The 20,517-nt window shown below is 50.7% G+C and overlaps 1 protein-coding gene across 2 annotated transcripts in view; it reads left to right on the top strand.

Moving 5' to 3' along the window:
* TRPV3 (transient receptor potential cation channel subfamily V member 3) overlaps nucleotides 1–18,649 on the top strand; it is a 33,991-nt gene extending 15,342 nt beyond the window's left edge. Inside the window, exons 7-18 of one of the 2 annotated variants that reach the window (XM_070560880.1) lie at nucleotides 418–558; nucleotides 2,385–2,665; nucleotides 4,189–4,365; nucleotides 5,373–5,531; nucleotides 5,754–5,855; nucleotides 6,928–7,001; nucleotides 9,155–9,261; nucleotides 10,944–11,006; nucleotides 12,289–12,563; nucleotides 13,692–13,804; nucleotides 14,921–15,000; nucleotides 15,256–18,649. In XM_070560880.1, coding sequence (XP_070416981.1) covers nucleotides 418–558; nucleotides 2,385–2,665; nucleotides 4,189–4,365; nucleotides 5,373–5,531; nucleotides 5,754–5,855; nucleotides 6,928–7,001; nucleotides 9,155–9,261; nucleotides 10,944–11,006; nucleotides 12,289–12,563; nucleotides 13,692–13,804; nucleotides 14,921–15,000; nucleotides 15,256–15,353 — 1,670 coding nt within the window. In that variant the 3' untranslated portion in view covers nucleotides 15,354–18,649. Of the gene's footprint in view, nucleotides 1–417; nucleotides 559–2,384; nucleotides 2,666–4,188; nucleotides 4,366–5,372; nucleotides 5,532–5,753; nucleotides 5,856–6,927; nucleotides 7,002–9,095; nucleotides 9,262–10,943; nucleotides 11,011–12,288; nucleotides 12,564–13,691; nucleotides 13,805–14,920; nucleotides 15,001–15,255 lie in introns of both variants that reach the window. The other variant, XM_070560879.1, reaches the window with a different exon arrangement.
* Nucleotides 18,650–20,517: the final 1,868 nt, after the last annotated feature.

The raw sequence follows: 20,517 nt of genomic DNA, 5'->3' as shown, positions 1-20,517 counted from the left end.
ATGCAGCCTTGCTAAACTTACCTGGCGGCATCTGGGAGGCCACTTCTGGGAAGCGCCTCCCCCCCCCCCCCCCCCCCACTCTCCCCTCGCCCTTGCTCTGGGTACCACTGCTTCCTGTGGGCTTCTTGAGGGAAAGAATCAAAACTGCATCCGTGTGCACGGCACCTGTATCCCCAGCGCCTGGCCGGAGCACAGAGAGGGCGCTCCATAAATATTCCTCGCGTCCATGCAAGAATGAAAGCAGGAAAGATTGAAGTTGAGACTCTGGGTAGCTGGGCGACACAGACCAGACAGGCAGCTATTATTTCGCCATGGTGCCATGGAGGGTATGGAGGCCAGGGAGGGGAAAAGGCCAGAGAGGGCATGTCACCTGAGGTCCCAGCTGAGCGCCCCGAGCCCACCCCACCCTGTCCTTAGGGCAGACGGCGCTGAACATTGCCATCGAGCGGCGGCAGGGAGACATCACTGCGGCGCTGATAGCGGCGGGCGCCGACGTCAACGCCCACGCCAAGGGAGTCTTCTTCAACCCCAAGTACCAGCACGAAGGCTTCTACTTTGGTGGGTGCCGCCCCGCCCTGCACGGCTGGGGGGCAGGGTCTGGGAGGAGGGAGGAGAAAGGAGGGAGGAGGCAGGGGCCGCCCTGTCCCGCCCCGCGACGACCAGGCGGCCTCTGCTTCCACTGGTGAGTGGACCGGGGTCGGGACCCCACTGCGAATCTGTGTCGGCTCAGACGTGTCCGAGACCTGGAAGGACAGAGCCAGGACCAGAGAGGTGGCAGAGGCGGATCCATCTGAACAGGACCGCCAGGGTGGAGCAGGGAGGGGGTATGGGGGAGGATGGGAGAGGCTGCGTTCCGAGAGTGTCACCTGGTGGTCTTAGAGGGCACACAGGCGTCCACCTGGCTAGGAACGGAGATCTGGGAGGGAGAGGAAGGAGAGAGCCCTAGTTTACAGGCGAGGAGACCGGTTCAGAGGAGAGAAATGACTTGCCCAGTGCAGTAAGGAGCTGAGGTAGGTGTCCTGGCCTCTGTCCCTTGTGTCCAGTGCCTCTCAGGACTGCAAACAGGGGGCCAAAGTGAGAGGAGGAAAATTCCCTGACTGACATGTTAGGGAGTCCAAAAGCACTTGGGGTTAGGACACTCTGGGTGAAAAAAAATTTTTTAAATGTGTGGTTTAGATATGGTGGATTCACCCATTTTAATATACAGTTCTGTTCATTTCCACAAATGCATCCGGTCGTGTAGCCACCACCGTGACCAGGGAACAAGCAGCTGCATCGCACCAAAAACTTTCCCCGGACAATTTTGTAGTCAACCCCTCTTCCCGTCGCAGCCCCTGACTGACACTGCTGACCTGTTTTCTCTTCTGGGGGGTTTTTTAATCAGCAGGACTAGATGGGTCTGGGCAGCCTTGAGAACAGGGTCTTGTCCAGTCCGTTGCCCACTGCTGGACCTGGTGGGAGCCAGTGTTGGGAGAGGGGACAGGAGGGAACTTGGGAGGGAAAGAGCAGGAGACCTGCTGGCCAGTCCTGGTTCCATCCAAGCCTTGCTTTGTGACCATGGGTGAGTCACCTGCCTTCTCTTTTCTCGACAAACGTTTATTGAGCACTTACTATATACATCAGGCAGTGTTCTAGGTATTTGAAATATATCAGTAAACAAAACTAAGATCTCCACCCTCATGGAACTTACATTCTAGATGGGAGAGAGACCATCAATAATAAACATAGTAAGTAAGAATGCTATGTAATATGTTAGAAAATGATAAGTGCTAATAAAAAAATAAAAAGTAAGACAGAGGAAGGGCAATCAGGAGTTCTGGGGTAGGAAGGAGGTGGATTTCAATTTTAAGTAGAGCAGTTAGGGTGATTCATTGAAAAGGTGACGTTTGTGCAAAGACTTGAAAGTGAAGGAGTGAGCCATGCAGATATCTGAGAAACAGCACTACAGGCAGAAGGAACAGCCTGTGCAAAGGCCCTGAGGTAGGAAAATGTATGGGGCGTTCAAGGAGAAGGAGGAAGGCCATTGTGGCTGGAGGGGAATGATTGAGGGAGAGAGGAGGAGATGACATCAGAAGATGTAGGGTCTTGTGGGCTGTGGTTGGAACTTGAGCTTTTATTCTGGGTCAGGTGAGGTGTACGTGTTCACAGGATGAGTCTGTCTGCTGTGCTGAGGATGGTGTTGGGGCCAGAATGGTAGTCGGGAGACCAGTTAGGAGGTTATTGCGATGGCCCAGCTTCAGCCTCCCCTCCTCTACAAGGGGGAGATGGGGAGAGCGACAGGGAGCCTGAGGGGTCAATCCTACTGAGAGGGTCAGGATCTGGGGCTTGGGGAGTACCGCCTCTGGTCCACGGGAAAACCGAGCCCCACTGCTCCCCTCCTCCAGGCGAGACACCCCTGGCCCTGGCAGCCTGCACCAACCAGCCCGAGATTGTGCAGCTGCTGATGGAGAATGAGCAGACGGACATCACCTCACAGGACTCGCAGGGAAACAACATCCTGCACGCGCTGGTGACGGTGGCCGAGGACTTCAAGACGCAGAATGACTTCGTTAAGCGCATGTACGACATGATCCTGCTGAGGAGTGGCAACTGGGAACTAGAGACCACGCGCAACAAGGACGGCCTCACACCGCCGCAGCTGGCTGCCAAGTTGGGCAAGGCCGAGGTGGGGTCCCGGGCGCAGACGGGAGGGTGGGGAGGCGCAATGCTACTCTGCCAGCCCTGGGGACCCCACAGATCTCACCTAGGCCTTAGGTCTGGATGTGCAATTGTGGCCCGAGGTGGGTTTGTTCTTAGTGACCACACAGAGCCAGTGAGGTGCGGCATGCGGGCCCACCCTCTGGACTTCAGTTCCTAACACTCGTGTTTCTCTCTCCTGCCCTGGGACCCCCTGGCTGGAGCCAGAGTGAGGGCGCCTTAAGGCCACAGTGACACAATATCTCACATGGTTTGTGGCTGAGGATTCTTGTGTGGAGAGGTACCTGAGCAGAGGCCGTGTCAGACCCTGGGGGACCCACAGCGTCTTATGGGACAGGAATCCCAGAATGGCCTCTCTGGATCCAGAGTCAGTGGGCTGCTGCTCCCCGCCTCTGGAAAGACCCCAGCCTGTCTATCAGGTTGAAACTCTGAGCCAAGTCCCAGCAGAGCGTGTGGCTGCTTGTGGCCCTTTGGGCCCTGTGTAATGGGGCTGAGGAACTCAAGGCTTGGTGAAGACTCGGACTGGGGTGGGCTCATGTCCCTGTCGGTGGCTGGAGCCATGGCTTGGTCTGAGATCAAGGTCAGGACTCAGGTTGGGCCTGGGGTCACGGCTCAGCGAAGCCTGCTCATCAGTGTCCATACCTCTGAGCCCTGGGAGGGCACTGTGGCTCCTGGGAGGCTGCAGGAGGATGCTGGGTAGCTGGGGGCTGTTGAGCAATCATGGCTGTGCTGGCCTCAGGGCAGCTGACCGGGAGGTGGGGGGCCCCGAGGGCCTTGAGTCCATCCCACTGCTCAGGGCTGGGTACCACAAGGGACCTTTTCATTCTCTTGTTGGGGGAGGAGGGATGGAGAATGGCTTGGCAGAGGAGAAACTGTGTGCCTGCCTCCCCCGTCTCCTGCCCGCTCCTAGGGGCACAGCTTGCTGGGGGCTTTGGGGGAGGTCAGAGTGCGGCTGTAGGTGGAGCTTCCTCCAAGGGCCTCTGCCCTGCGTGCGGCTGTGGTACAGGTTCTCCCTGGGGAGAGCTCAGAGGCGGAGCTTCCAGCACAGAGCAGGGCGCCATGACACCCTGGTTCTCTAGAGGATAATGTGTCCCCTGTGGCCAGTCTTGGAGAAGTGCCCACACCCTTCCTGGCCCCTTCTCGCCTTGACTGAGAGGGTGGGATAGCGGAACTGGGAAAACTTAAATCCAGGCCAAACAGACATTATTTCTCAAAATTGTCAGTTTCCGGATTCTTCACTGAATGGGGTCCCCGCTGGTGCAAGAATGTACGAGCTGCTTTCCACAGCGTGCAAAGGGCTTCACACCTTTTGTCTCTGATATTCACAGTCCCCGGTGAGATGGACAGAGCAGCGAGTTTCACGCCCATTTCACAGATAAAACCGGACCCCGGGGTCACGGCGTCGGGCGCAGAGGCAGGACTCAGTCTGTGCTTGGGAACCTCTTCCCGGCCCTGCTCTGCGGCTGACGGTTGTTCCTCTTCCTGCCCCAGATCTTGAAGTACATCCTCAGTCGTGAGATCAGGGAGAAGCCGCTCCGGAGCTTGTCCAGGAAGTTCACGGACTGGGCGTACGGGCCCGTGTCATCCTCCCTCTACGACCTCACCAACGTGGACACCACGACAGACAACTCGGTGCTGGAAATCATTGTCTACAACACCACTATCGATGTGGGTCTCCCGAGCTGGCTGGGGAAGGGCAGGAGGTGGGGGGCAGGGCCTCAGGCCAGGGGCTCAGGGGTCACTGGGAAGACCCCAGGCCGCTAGCTGGACACGTCTGCAGTCCCCCATTCCTTTGCCTTGGTGGGCAGAGTCGGCACAGAAAGGGCGGGGCGAAGGCGGGCGCTGGGTTCACCTGTTCCCAGCTAACCTTGTCTTGTAAACCCTCATGGTGGGGGGTCTCCTGGCCCCAGAATTCTGGGCCTTGTGGAGGTGGGGGTGGGGATGGTTGGTGTTGATCTTCATCTTGTTTCTCCCCCACACACCCTATTCTCCCTGGTTCTGTATGACCCAGGCTTAGAATCCCCTCTACCCCTAAACCTGGCCCCAAATGAGGGTCAGGAAGCACATAGCTGGAGCAGTCAGGGAGGCCTTCCCAGAGGAGGCAAGAGGGGGAAGGTCAGTGAAGCTGGAGGGGAAGAGAGGATCAGCAGTTTTGGCTCGAAGGGGAAGTGAGACAGCAGGCTGGATCTTCATCCTTCACGTTTTATCAGAGTCCTGCTTCCCAGAGCCTGCGGTGTCCAGGGTCTCCCTGGACCCTCACAGCAGCCTGGTTGGTAGGGCATTCTGATCGTTATCTGTTTTATAGATGAGGAGACTGAGGCCCAGAGAGGGTCGGGTGTTTTCCCGAGGTCACACAGTGAAGGAGGGCCAAGTTGGGGCCAGGACCCCAGTCACAGCCCTCCCCACTTCTAGCTCTCGCTCCCCATTGAGCATCAGATCCTCCTGCTGGAAGCCCAGACTCCTGTGGCCTTTGGCTGCTGCCTGGGCGCACTGGGAAGGAACCTCAGGAGCCGGAAATTACCCAACCAACATTTCCAGCCGAACCAGTCCATTGGCCATAATGACTGGCCCTTCTGCCAGGGGCAGTGCTGACTCAGAGCTCCCTGTGAAGTGAGAGCCCTTTGAAAATGGCCCCTCCCCCAACCCCATGGTGACTGGTGGTCTCCTACCCCCAGAACCGGCATGAGATGCTGACCCTGGAGCCCCTGCACACACTGCTGCACATGAAGTGGAAGAAGTTTGCCAAGTACATGTTCTTCTTGTCCTTCTGCTTTTATTTTTTCTACAACATCACCCTGACTCTCGTCTCTTACTACCGCCCCCGGGAGGAGGAGGTACGGGGGCTCCTTGCTGGGGTTGGGGAGGGGCACGAGGTGGTCGGAGCTGCAGGAGCTTAGAGCAGTCCCATGTGCAGACGGGGAAACTGAGGCCCAGCCAAGAGATTTGCATGGAGTTCCCAGCTATCACCCTTCACCATTAGGCATGTTACGCGTGTGGTCCCTCCAGGGCTGGCACTCCCCATCCTGCACCATCCACTCCTCTCTCTTCCTCCCCAGGCCCTCCCACACCCCTTGGCCCTGACGCACAAGATGGGGTGGCTGCAGCTCTTAGGAAGGATGTTCGTGCTCATCTGGGCCATGTGCATTTCTGTGAAAGAGGTGAGTGGGCCACTCAGCCCTTCCCGACTGCCCTGCGAGGCAGGCAGGGTGACAGCGGGCCTGGCTTCCATCCCGCCCCGCTCTGCCATTACTGCAGGGGGGCCTTGGGGAGCCATTTCCCTTCTAAGCTTTAGATTTCTTAGTTATAAGATGGGAATAAATAAATAAATAGGGCTGTCCTTCCTACTTCATCTCTCTACCCCTCCATCCATCTGTCCATCTATCTGCCATTTATCTACCCTCCCAGCCACTCAGTGACCCATCTTCCTCTCCCCTCCATCCACCCAATCAATCACCTGTCCTCTCATCAACCCAGCCACTCATTCATGCATTCAAATACCCACTCATCCTTACCCACTGTCCTTCCATCCTTCATCCAACCAGCTTTCCATTTGTTGATCAATCAATCGATTGCTCGAACAATCAGTAGATCCATCCATCCATCCAACCAATGAATCAGCACCTACTATATGTGGGGCCCTGGGCGAGGTGAGAGGGATGGAGGGAGTTTGAGCTCACAGACTGGTTGGGGATTTCAGATGGACTCAAACGTCTAGACTTTAAGACAGGCTGTGAAAAGGGCCCTATGCTGGGTTCAGACCAGTGCTCAGCGGAAGGGAGATGACTTTTTTCTGGGGACAGGAGGAGTCACGGAAGGCTTGAAGGCAGAGATGGCACTTACTCTGGTAGGGGAGGACTGGGCATGAGGACACTGGGGAGAAGGTCAGTACAGGGAGGGCATGGGAACAGCATGAACAGAGGCTCTGAGGCTGGAAAGCTCGGCCAGATTTGGAGAATGGCAAGTAGCTGTGTGGCTGTGCTGCTTGGCAGATTCTGGGGTGAGGATGAGAGAGAGAGATGTAGGAAGATGTGGGGGCACATCTACTTTCACCCTGGGGTTACCTCTGTCCCCCAGGCACAGGTCCCCTGCTGTATCCCTCATCTGGGCTCTGGCTGGGCCTTCACACACTCCCCTCTCACTGAGTCTCAGCCCTGGGGAAACAGCCCTTCTTCAGATCCTCCAGCGAGAAGCATGAAGAGGGTGTAGCTTTTCTTTCTTTGCTGGCCTTAGGGCATCGCGATCTTCCTGCTGAGACCCTCAGACCTGCAGTCCATCCTCTCGGATGCCTGGTTTCACTTTGTCTTGTAAGTAGGTCTGTCCCTTTGTCACCACTTCACAGGCAGGGCTGAAATCCTGTATGATGGCTGCTGTGTCCCTCTAGAACAGCCACTCTGCCATGTTACCTTGTTCCAGTCCTGCCGTGGTCATATGGCCGGGACCTCCTCTCTCCCTTCTAGTAAGAAAGGCACATAGATGTCCATGGAGGGATCCAGAAAGCCCCAAGACAGTGCCCACCATCTGGTTGCGGTGATGGCTGACTCTGGCCTGCCACAGAGCCCCAGGTGGCAGGCGGCACGGAGTGGGCATGAAGAGGCTGGGCAGTGCTGTGTACTGCTTTGTGAAGAGTTCCAGGCCAGTTCCTCCTGGTTTTGTGGGGTCTCGAAGTTGCCATCTTGGACCGTGGAAGATCAGGCTGGAAGGTGCTTGAGAAACCATTGAGTCTCATGTGTAGGCATGAAAACCCAGGCCCAGAGTGGGGAGTCACTGACAGTCATGAGGAACTTCGGTCATGTGGAAGCCAGCCCAGCCTCCGGGTCATCTTCTCCCCACGCCAGTGCAGAGTAGCTCCATAGGCCCTAGCCAGCAAGCCCAGCTCAGCAGCCTCTCTGAATGAAGTCATGTGCAACTGACATCAGAGGCTTTTGTGGCCTGTCTCTAAGTGAACAGAGGCTGATTCTTCATTGCTGCTGTGTGGATGGAACAGAATCTATCACGTGGGATGAAGAATGGAGGGCTCTGTAGCCCTGTAGACCCCACCAAAGTCCCTCTTCTGGGTATTTGGGAGACAGTCTACAGGACTTTGAATCTTGGCCTCACACTTCCAAATACCTAGGTGTTTTATTGAGTATGTACCTGCCTTCCAGAGGCACGAACCAAGTTCTTCATCCCCATGCGCAGGTGGGGCGCCCAGATACCACCGGGAATGGATAGGCCAGGTGCAGCACTGCCCTGTGATGCAAGCCACGTGTGAGTCTGTCACCTTGAGAAAGTATGACAATTCCAGAGAGAAATCCATTTCTACAGCCGTTGGCCTTAGCGCAGACAAAAGGCCCCAGTGCATCATCCTGCTCTCCTGCTTCTTACTTGTTCTGTTAGTGTGGAGGAAGGTGTAGACGTCCTTCCCTGCTTTAGTCCCAAATGCATCGATCACCCAGACATTTGCTTTTCACTGCATGAGAAGAACAAGGTTGCTTGTGTCCTAACTTTTACTAGTTAGAGATTTCATAATCATGGAGACTGCCTGATGTTATAGGCAAGAGAGCGTTTTTATCCAGATGTCTGCGTAGCTGATGGAGCACATACTGTTTAGGAGTAGATTTTGATCTTGTTTGGCATATGTTGTACTTAATATTTTTTAAATTCTAGTAAAGTACACAAAAGGGTTACCACCTTTAAGGGTACTGATCAGTGCTGTGCAGTACATTCGCATTGCTGTGCACCCAATCTCTGGAACTCCTCATCTTACAAACCTGAAACTGTACCCACCAAACATGTCACTCTTCCCCTCCGCCCAGCCCTGGTGGCCCCCGATCTACTTTCTGTCTCCATGAATTTGGCTACTCTAGGTATTGTGTGTAAGCAGAGTCATACAGTATTTGTCTTTTTGTGACTGGCTTCTTTCATTTAGCATATATCGTACTTTTTTAAAAGATAAAAATAGTAAGTTTTGGGGGACTTTTGTTATGATTGGCTTATAAGTATTCATGTTGACAGCTTTTGTCATTTTGGTTAAAAACGCATTCATTCACTGCATCCTCCGTTTACTCCAGTGGCTCTCCAATCTATGTGGGAATCAGAAATCACATGGGTGACTTAGAAAATACATGGCCCCCGGCCTTCTGAACCAGGATCTCCTGGGACCCTGGGGACCTGTATTTTTAAAAAGTCTCTGACAGCTGCAGGCAGCCCACCACTGGCCTGGACTCGCCTCAGGCGATGCAGTCTACAAGGCTGGATTTTAGACGTGGTCGAGCGGGTCTGGAGCAGCCTCATCCGTCTCGTCAGCATCAGCCGCCAGGGTGACTGTTCAGGGTTTAAGGGAGGCTGGGGGATTTGACTATCTGCCCTGATACTGAGGAGGAGTAAGTAAGGCCCTGTCTCCTGTGTCTCCTGAACAGTTTTGTCCAAGCTGTGCTTGTGATACTGTCTGTCTTCTTGTACTTGTTTGCCTACAAAGAGTACCTCGCCTGCCTGGTACTGGCCATGGCCCTGGGCTGGGCGAACATGCTCTACTACACGCGGGGATTCCAGTCCATGGGCATGTACAGCGTCATGATCCAGAAGGTGTGTTGGGGCTGCTGAGTGTCAGAGATGAGCAGGTTTGAGGGGAGGGGTCCCTCAGAGAATGTCCCTTTTTCTGATAAGGAAGCTGAGGTCTGGTGAGCAAAAGGGGCTTTCCCAAGGGACAGGCCACTGCTGTTTATCCTAGACATCACTGTCTCCCTTTGCTTTTGGTGAGGCTTTAAGTGTCCAGACCTCAAAATGCAGGGGCTTACTGGGTGCTGGGGAGGGGTACGCTTTGTGAAGGAATGTTCTCTCCCCCTGGCAGGGGTGTGTTGGTAAACAGTTAGCAACCAGCTCTTATAAATTTTACCACATAAAGGATGAGTAGCACACAATTTACAAATAATAATAAAATGTACAATGCTTTTTGTGTGTGTGTGTGTGAGGAAGATTAGCCCTGAGCTAACTCTGCTCCCAGTCCTCTTCTTTTTGCTGAGGAAGACTGGCCCTGAGCTAACATCCGTGCCCAACTTCTTCTACATTTTGTGGGACGCCTACCACAGGATGGCTTGATAAGTGGTGCGTAGGTCCACACCCAGGATCTGAACTGGTGGACCCCAGGCCACTGAAGTGGAATGTGCAAACTTAACCGCTGCACCACCGGGCCGGCCTGTAAAATATAGAATGCTTTTTATTGTAGATTCCACAGAGTTAGTTGAGTCTAGCAGAATAATATGTTGATTTTTGTTGAATCTTGTATCTCTTTCCAGCCAACAGTTGTGATTGACAAACGAGTGTTGTTCCAACATAAATGTTCGTTGATATTTTTCTTTCTTTTAAGGAATGAGATGTGAACTTGGATCTTCACTTGTTTGTCAGTGACATGAGCCACTTATTTGCAGAATTGCATAATAGTTTTCAAATACTAGAAGACTATTTTATGCTATTCACAACGTAACAGCTACAAGTGGGACATATTTTAAGTTTCATCTGCCTTAACATTTTCTCCATCGCTGTCTTACAGCTAGTCTAGACGATCAACAAAACAATGAGTTGATCTCTGGATTGTAGTATTTACTAATTTCCTTAGTGTAAATACTCCCACTATGGCCGACTTCCAGCTACCAACATGATGTCCTTGAACACAGAGTTGGGAAAAGACGCACAGCAACACACCATTAGATTGTATTTCCACCATGTGGCCATGATAGGTGTAAATAACCTGAAGAGCATAGATAACTGTAAAATTACTGAGAAGTGATATTTTTGAATAATCCCCTTTGTTTTCAATATAATTTATCATCAGTTTATATAATTTAATTTTTTATAATGGCTGTGTTTAATAACCAGCTCACAAAATTTATGAAAATGGAGCAGTCAGCTTTTGTGAGCTGATTTGAGCTTGCTCCCGCACACCACTGGCCCAGGAAGTGGGAGGATTCCAGATGTGAGACTCTGTGAAGAAAGGAGCTTGTGTACAGGGTGGATCAGCAGGCACAGAGACATGTTTTGGGGGCAGGGGTGGGGTGGGGTGGGGTGGGGTGAGGGGCAGGCTTCTTGGAGGAGGTGGCGCCCGGAGCTGAGCTGTGGAGCATCAGGAGGACTTGGCTGAGGAAAGGGAGAATGGCTGGGTGAAGGCATGGGCAGGGTGGGGGCCTGGGAGAGGGCGCGAAGCAGCAAGATCAGCATATGGTGAATATGTGCTCAAACCTTACCCTTGAATCATGTTTCTTTCTTTGTAGGTCATTTTGCACGATGTTCTGAAGTTCTTGTTTGTATATATCGTGTTCTTACTTGGATTTGGAGTAGGTAATTGATTTATAAATAATGACAACACCCACATTTGGTAAAGCACTTTATACAGAAATCAAAATGACAAAGCACATGGCAGCCTCGGCAACAGATATATCGGCCACCAGTGGAGCACCTGGTGTGCTTAGCATTTTCCAATCCTCATCTTTTTATGTCTCTCCTATCTCCATCAAGGGGAATCATCGTCCCTGATCATAAGGGAACTGAGGCTTAGAGACTCCAGGATTTGAACCAGCCCTGTTGCTCTTGTCCATCCACTCTGCGGGTTGTGCCTCCCACGTTCCCATCCATCATCTTATGTGGCCCTCACAACCTGAGATGGGCTGGGCGGGTGTTTTGGCTCCATTTTACAGATGGGGAAACTAAAGTTTGCAGAAATTTGGTTGGTGCTCTTTGAAACATAGAGTAAAGTAATGCATCAAGGTAACCCCCTTTGGCCCTCTACATCACGTTACTCACTCAGTTTGCTTCAGATGTATCTGTGAGAGCCTCTGGTCTGCTGGGGACTGGAGATGGAGCCCCTTCTTAAAACCTCTCCATTTACGACAGAGGGAACAGCACAGCCTGGTGTCATTTCTAACCTCCACATAGAGAGACATGGTTTTATTTTCCCAGGCCAGTTGTGTTTTTCTTTTCAGAGATCATTGGCATTTGAAGTTGGTAACTGTTCCCATCTGTCTGTTACCTTTGCTGGGTCACAATTTGCTTATTTATTTGCTCCTTCACTTGCTTGTTTATTCGTCCATCCATTTACTCATTGATTTGAGCATTCCTTCGTTCAACAACGAGCCACTATTGTGGTGTGTTGGAAAGAAGAGAAGAAAGAGCTCCAGGCATTGGCCAGGGGATCTCACTACAGAGCATTAGGAGGAGACTCAGGACCTCCCAGCCTTGGGGGAGATGACCCAGGTTACAGGCAGTCAGGAGCTCAAAGCCTGGCTGGGGAGCTAGGCACACACCTAGATCATAATTAGTAACTCTAAGAGGCTGTGAGTGATCAAGGGCTGAATGGTAGGCTAGAGGAAGCTAGAGAAGAGAAAGTTCTTTGTTAGGCAGGAAGGGCTTTCTGCAGGAGGTCAAGGCAGAGAACCAGCCTGGTGAGGCTTCTGGAGCAGCTGAGGCTGGAGATGGAATTTGAATGGCCAGGGAGCAGGAGGCAGCAGGCCTGCAGTGTGTATGTGTGTGGGCATGGGTGTATGGTCAAGTATGCACAAATTTGTCGGGTAATTAAGCAGGCGGAAGGGCTGCAGAGCACACCCCGTTGTGTCCTCCCAGCCCTGGCGTCGCTGATCGAGAAGTGTTCCAAGGACAATAAGAACTGCAGCTCCTACGGCAGCTTCAGCGACGCGGTGCTGGAGCTCTTCAAGCTCACCATAGGCCTGGGCGACCTGAACATCCAGCAGAACTCCAAGTACCCCATCCTCTTTCTGTTCCTGCTCATCACCTACGTCATCCTCACCTTTGTCCTCCTCCTCAACATGCTCATTGCCCTCATGGGAGAGACCGTGGAGAACATCTCCAAGGAGAGTGAGCGCATCTGGCGCTTACAGGTGAGCCTGGCAGAGACCCTGGTACAGGGGCCTCCATGGGGACTCAGTTCAGCACACGGTATAGCACAGCATGTGGTATATATCTGCGCTGGTGGATCTGGGATGGCGCCTGGGAATCTGCATAGCTCTCTGTGCTTGGCCAGGTTTGAGGAAGGCTTAGTCTTAGTTCTTTGAGTATAGGGTCTAGGCAGTGTGGCTGGACAGTAGCATGTGTGAGAGGAACACAGGCTTATGGGTACACTCTGCTCAGAGTCAATGGTGTGATATGTGGATGTTGAAGTGTAACCTTAGGTTGAATTAAGAGGAGTATAGGATATAGGACAACGGAGGTGACAATTCTGCTCTCCTCCGTTCTGGCCATAGCACTCCTCCCTCACTGTGGGCCTTATACACTGAGGACACTAACCCACAGGATGGCCCAGAGGTGGTGACCAGGCTTGGGGGAGGACTGGAAACTGTGCCTCACAAGAAATGGTATTGAAACCAGGGTTGAAGAAGATGAGAGTTCCCTCAGATATTTACAGAGCTATTTGTGAAAGAGGGAGCAGCTTCCCCCTGTGGCCTCAGAAGGCAGAGCTGAGGTATATGGGGCATCGACAGGGAGAAAGGCTTTGGTTCGACACAAGGAAATTTCTAATTATTAGGGCCTTCTTAATTGTGCTGTTGGTAATATTCAGGATAGATTAGACAAATTATCGCCAGGAAAACAGCCGAGGGGATTCCAAGCCTGGGATGGTGGGGGGACCACATGATGTCTGAACCTCCCTTCACTGTGGGATCCCAGGAACCCACCTTTTTCAATTAGGAAGCTCCTGGACTTCCAGAAACATTGTCTATGTCATGTTTAAAGCAATTTGGACACCTTTCCCAAACTTACCAGTTTTTCATTTTTGAATTCTGTAGATTAGCCAAACCCTCAGGATCTGTGCATTTAGCACCCAGTGGGGGTGGAGCAGGCTGTTTGGTGGTGTGTGTGCATGTACGTGTGTGTGTGCATGCACACTTGTGTGCAAGCGTGAATGTGTGTGTATGTCTGTGTGTATCTGTGCAGGGACATGCCCACTCATGTGGAGCTGTGCTCCTGGGCGGGCTCCTCAGCAATGTTCTTAGGCTCGTTTGTGTCCCCAGAGAGCCAGGACGATCTTGGAGTTTGAGAAAATGTTGCCAGAATGGCTGAGGAGCAGGTTCCAGATGGGAGAGCTGTGTAAGGTGGCAGAGGAAGATTTCCGACTGTGTTTGCGGTAAGAAACAGGAAGGGCCCTTTGGTGGCTGTCTTTGGGTGGGTAAAGAGGGGCGAGTTGGTGAATGTGAGAGAGACAGTGCTGCCACTTGGTTGCCAAACTATGGCTACCATCTGCTCTGGCCTCCTCAGAAGCTGGAATTTGCTCTTACGGGGCTGCTGGCCCTGGGACGAGGCTTCCCCAGCCTCAGAGGGGAGAGGAAGGGCGACTCTGCCCGCAGCACTTCCTCTCCGTCCCTTCGGAGGTGCCTCCACGGCCTCTCCTTGCCCGGTGTCTGGTTCAGAAGAGATCTGCCAGCCTGGCACTCTTAGTCCTTCTGTCTACCCTATGTGGGTTCACGTGACACCAGCAGACCCGAGGCACATCTTGTCCCTGGCAAATGGAAAGTGAGACAGCTACTTTTGAAAGATATCAAGGTTTTTGATTTTTAAAAAGTACTTGCACATGCCATGGCCATCCCTTCTGATAAGTCCACCTCTTTCTGCCCCCGTCTGATTGCCTGACTGTGCAGACTATCTTCTTTGTGTATAATCTTACCTTAACCCACTTCTCTAACGGAAATTCTCACCCCCCCAGAAACCATCATTTCTGACTACAAATTGTTACCTTGATAAATATCTTTAATTTTGACACTGTCACGCTAGAGGTGTTCTCTGAATGTCAACTTGGGCCAGACCATCATCTCCAGTTGCAATCTAGCACCTTAGACGCTGCCCACTCTTCAGGAGTTTGAACCCTAACCACCTTGCCTTCGTGTAAGCTTAACCCTAGCTAAATTCCAGGAATTTAATCCTCACACCCCCACGTCTTCTCAGCCCAGGCTCTCCTCTCCTCCCTTCCCTCCTTGCCTGTGGGCTCCCTCTCACCAGTCAGGCACAGCCACTGCTGTCTGAAGACGTCCCCTTTACAGCTTTCTGAGCTTCTGGGTCCCACACGGTGGGGGCTTGGGCAGGTTTCACACCCTAACAATGCTGACATGACATGTGGGGCAGGAGTGCTCCTGATCCCTGGGAGGGACAGAAGGGGAGCTCCTGGGACACCCCGAACTCTGTGCTACTTGTCTGCATTTAATGAGGTGCAGTTGGGAAGTAGTGAGAATGATTATCACACTGGCAGGATCAACGAGGTGAAGTGGACCGAGTGGAAAACACACGTTTCCTTCCTCAATGAGGATCCAGGGCCCGGGCGACGGACAGGTACCGATGCTGTCAGGGAGGGTGGCACCCACCCCTGTCTGACCATGGAACCTTGGGCCAACCAAGTCACAGGGCCCTGATTTTCCCCATTTGTGAAATGAGAGGTTTGAATTAAATTGGTTCTCAGGTCCCTTCCAGCTCTGACATTTTATCACCTTAGTTGGAATAACTTCTAAAAATCAGGGGGTGCATGAGGAGCTGGAAGCACACCTTGCAGAGTGCTGTATTTTTAAAATAGTGTTTTGTTTTTTAAAGATGATTTCAACAAAATCCAAGATTCTTCCAGGAGCAACAGCAAAACCACCCTCAATGCATTTGACGAAATAGAAGAATTTCCGGAAACTTCAGTGTAGAAGCAGAACCCAGAGCTGGTGTGAGCGTCTGGCTGCAGGCTGGGTCCTGGACTCCGTGCTGAGGGCTTTGCAGAGTGACGAGCCTGGCTCTGCCTGCCCAGGAGTGGAAAGCACCCTCATGCTGAGCGGTGGCTGAACTGAGAGGCAGTTGTCAGTTTGTCCGAGTGGGAAATACCCTTGATTTTGTCACTCAGCAAAAAGTTTGTGTAAACCCATGGCCAGCAGTCCCGAGCTTGGGAGTCCCCAAAGTCCTGGGTGAAGTGCCTGGGTTCACCAACTGCAGGTCAGCTTGGCCGGGAGAGAGGGGTGGCAGGGAAGGGGTGGCGGCCTGAGGAGCAGGGAGAGGAGTCTTTCTTCCTGCCAACATCTCCTTGACAGCCCCCAGTCCCAGCGCACACATTGCACTGTCTCCTCCACTGTGTCTGGGTCTCCTGAATTAGGGAACTCCTGATCGTGTCCCAGCTCATACGGGGGGCTGAGCCGGATATCCTGGGGGAGGAGGAGAGCGAGCTATGGAAATGCCCTTCCGGAACCTTCAGGGAACAAACCACCCTTGGAATGAGCACCCTTGGCACCCCAAGGCTCAAGCTGTCTCAAACTGAGAGACGTTTTTAGTAGAATTATTAACATAGGGTTTTTATTTTCAATAGAGGAAAGACATTTCAGTTTTGGATGAAAATTGCTTCAGACGAAGTATGTGATTTTAAAAACTGAGAAATAGATTTTGGGAATTGGGGCTGGATGTAAGTATTGTATACTTGGCCTCGGGGTGGCCAGAGCAAGGACAAAAAGCTTTTCTTTACACACACAAAAGTCCACATGAGACATGCCGGGCAGGGCCTGCCTGGGCTGCTGGATCTGGGTGAAAGAGCTTGGCTCTTTTCCTCGTCCTGGCCCTGCAATCGTGCCTGCCTCCAAGCTCAGATGATAGCTTCATCTGACACAGAAATAGTAGCTGCTCTATTTATATGGTCTTAAATCTCAGAGGTTACTGTTATACATCAGTATTTCTTATTGGAGGAATTTAACAAAATACCTGAAATGCTCTAGTATTAAATATTTTTGTAGACTGTGAATTTTGAAGCTGAGGAGAAGGCATGTGAGAAAGGAGCATGTGCCAAGACATGGGGCTTATTTTAGGTCCTTTCCCTCTGATTTTCTCCCCCTGAAATTACAGAGAGTCAGTTGGGGGCAGAGGTGAAGAGCAGATGGAAGAAATGTTCCAGATTTCTGGAGCCTAAATAACCAGAAAATCCGCTCTGCCTTGGTTATCTGGTAAAAGGAATCATGTGGGGAGTTTTAGGTGGAATTATAAAGATGTTAACCATGAATTTTAATTTTAAGTGGCACAAAAATAAATTTGGCCTTTAGACAGCTTGGCAATTGGCTATTTAATCTGAGTTGAGGCAAACTGAGGAAGGTAGGCCAAACAATCCACTCTGGGTCCGTTCCTCTGCTCTGGGTCACTCTGTGCACCAGCTTACCTGGATAGGTAGAAACTTGGCCTTTGTGCCTCTGATGGGCCAGGTCACGGGGAGATGGGCGGGCCGAGGATGCAGCCTAAGAGCTGCGCAGTCTGCAGCAGCCCCTGCTCCCTCCACTGACCCAGGGAGCCGGCAGTGCTCTGAGCTGTAGTGGTCAGACCAAGCTCAGGTGTGAGCAGGGGAGGTAGGGTCTAGGCATGTCTTCTGGAGAAGGGAAGATTTTGGGAGTGGGGATTGTCATGGAGGCAGGAGGAGCAGATGTGTTACAGATGGGCAGAACTAGTGCCAAAAGTTGGAAATTCAAGGAGAAAGATTTTGGTTCAATTCAGTCCAGCAAGTGCTCCAGATATTGGAGATGTTAAAGCAGAAGCTAGTTGAGCACTTATTAGAGATGTTGTTAAAGCCCACAATTAGATGAACTTGAAGGTCCTTTTAGCCTGGAGATCAGCATCCTGTATCTGGAGTTACCTACTTGCATATATCCAGAACAGATGTCCTGGTTTGAAGGGCAGCCATTTGGATCCATGGTGCCATGCTCTACACTATGGAGCTGGGAATTCCAGAATTGTGTTGACTTGGGATGTGAATGGATCAAGCCATATGTCTGTCCATTTCCCTCTTGAACAAAAGCTTGGACGTTAGGCAAATAGAAATCAGTGAAGGCATCTTTGTCTTCTCACACATATGGAGAGCTGCTCTCTGTGGATCTAGATGGAATTTGTTGGCAGGACCATTGTCTGTACTGGATATTCATCCCCAAAAGGCTTTCAGCCTAGATGGTCTGAGCCTCGGTAGGTTTACAAAGGCAAAGGGAGGCAATGAGTCAAAGAGCATTGGTTTAAAAGGACTGGTTCCCTTACTCTATTACTGGAGACTAAAGCTCAGAAAGGAAAGTGGACTTGTTCAGAGTCATGCAGGAAGTCATATCAGAGCTGTTGAAGCTGGAATGTTCTGATTCCTGGACCACAGATATCCCTCTGCACCGTTTTTTTTTTTTTTTTTAGTACGGTTTTCAGTAAATTTGAATCTGCCTTTGTGGTTGGCATGTGTCAGGGTTCTAGGGACTTTTGCTTAAATGATTCATGTTGGCAGTCTACGTTGTCCCTGTGATTCCCTATGACAGGTTTAAAACTCAAGTGTGCACACAGGTGTGCACAAAACTACACACACACACACCGGATCCATGAGTGTATCAGGACATATTAAAACTCCGTGATTCACATTTCAGTAATTTAAGGGAAGACATTTTCCTGGGATGGAATCTCTCATGCTCAGATAATGGCTTTGGCTGGAAATTTTCCTTTAGTTAAACTCTGCCTCAGGAAGAATCCATCATTCTAAACATTATGTGATGTATCTTTTTGGAATAAAAATGGTCTCACCTTCCTCTCAGGGATGTGAGAGAACGTGTGCGAGGTTGTACTGTGAAGTCATTAGGCTCTTAGAAGGCGCCTGCCCAAGAGAGCCCTGTATTATTGATGTTCCTTTCCTCCCTCAAGGCCTGGTGAACTGTGCCCTTTTGCCCTGGGCAGGGCCCAGGTAGATGGGCCGTCATCCAGGCCTGTAAGCCATACTTGATTTCTGCATTGATTTACATGTTTTTACTGTGATCTTGGTCCCAAACACAGAATTGTTACCTTGTGCTCATTGAATGTGCCTGATTCCTGTAAATTCTAATTTACTTGCTTGTTCTCAGTGTGTGTGTATGAAACTTTATGTTTAAGAAAGAAGTCATAAATAGAGTAAGAGTGTTTTAGTGTCATTGAAGAAATGCTTTTATGATTTCTAATAAATATTTATTTTGCCTTGTGATCATGTTGTATCCTTGTCTTAGGTATGCCAATATGAAGACCAACTAGATATCCTAGAGCATTGCTTAACATGAGTGGATAAAGGGAAGGTCACTTCTTGGACCTGAAGCATTATTATTGGTCCCTGCCCAGGGACAGAGCCAGCATGCTAAGACACGTCACTTTTGTACAGTATTTACGTTTCAAAGTGCGTTCGTGTCCAGTACCCCATTTGAACCACTCAACGATGCTGGAAGCAGTTTGAGTAGAAACAGGCTCAGGGAGTTGAAGTGACGTGCTCAAGGAATCACAGCCAGAAATGTTAGCGGTTCAGGCCATATGACCACTGAACAGCGCTCTATCCAGCATGCCCCAGTGACTCTCAACTTATTTTGCATGGATATAAAACCATGACTCCTGCTGGAGACCAGAAAGTATGGATCCCTCCCGTCTACCTCACAGGACCTTTGTGAGGAGGCAGTGAGGGAATGGAAATAAAAGGGCTCATATTATTACTATTGTTGTTGCCTGTTGGCCCAACTCAAATGTATATGCATTTTTTCCTTCTTTTGAGTTATTTCATGGTAGTTCTCAGCTTGTATGCCAAGACACTGCTGTGTCTTGATGGGTTTCAGAACTTGCAATTTACTAATAAGTGATATGCTACATTTCATGAGTTATTTACTTAATTCAAACGATTCCCAGAATAACATCCTTCTCTGGGATATGTCTTCCTGAGTGGCAAAGAAATGGGAATTGTATGTAGTCTACATCCTAGCTCAAATAGGCTTCAACCTATAATCTAGGAATGTGCCATCCATGGGAACATTTTGAGTAGACTGATAGAAATAGGGTGGAAACTCTTGTTATAGGATATATTCCCGGAGTGGGATGCCTGGGTCAATGGGTGTGAACATTTTTACGGCTCTTGATACTGTGAAAAATTACCTTCCAAAAGGTATTTTGCAATTTTTTCAGCTTTTGAGATTGTATGATTCCCTATTTATAAAGCTCTTTTATTCATATTTTTTATTTTAATAACACAGTTTTGTAGGTTTGATGAGTATTACATCCCATTAAATAGGTGGGGAAATTGAGACTTGGAGAGCGATGGAATAACAAAGGTCACAGTACTTTTTCCTGGGCCAAAGATCCAGGTTCTCTGGAGTTTGCTCGTAAATGCTAGTCTAGTAGTGTCAATAAGCTTGTATAGCAGAGTCTAGGTCTAGCCTAGCCTGAGTCACCTTTAAGAATAATTTAAGGGGCCAGCCCCATGGCTGAGTGGTTAAGTTGGTGCGTTCTGCTTCGGCGACCCAGGGTTTGGCTGGTTCAGATCCTGGGTGTGGACCTAGCACCGCTCATCAAGCCACGCTGAGGTGGCATCCCACATGCCACAACTAGAAGGACCTACAACTAGAATACACAACTATGTACTGGGGGGCTTTGAGGAGAAGAAAAAAAAGAGGAAGATTGGCAACAGATGTTAGCTTGGGCTGATCTTTCAAAAAAAAAAAAAAGAAGAATCCAAGTAAAGAGAGTGTGGGGGTGGGAGAGGGTTTCGAGAGAGTTCCAACATGGGCAATGACCCCAAGATAGTAGGGAGCTTGGTACGTTTGAGGATGGAGAAGTCTGTGCGGCCAAACTGCTGCGAGCAAGGGGGCATGTGACATGAAGTAGTGCTGGAGAGGTAGGCAGAGGCCAGAGCACACAGGACTCGTCCAGCCACGGTGAGGCTTTGAGATTTCATATCCAGGGTTAGGGGAAGCCACTAAAAGGTTTTACACAGGGGGATTATTTAATGTGAACATTTCCCTGCTTTTACTATGGGATTGCAGGCTTAAAAGGGTGTATTTTCCCCCCACTGCCATCCTTTGGGATGTAGTAACAGTC

This window comes from Equus przewalskii, chromosome 10, assembly GCF_037783145.1.
Source record: "Equus przewalskii isolate Varuska chromosome 10, EquPr2, whole genome shotgun sequence".
NCBI classification, from domain to species: Eukaryota; Metazoa; Chordata; class Mammalia; order Perissodactyla; family Equidae; genus Equus; species Equus przewalskii.
This window is presented reverse-complemented; position numbering and strand designations above follow the sequence as displayed.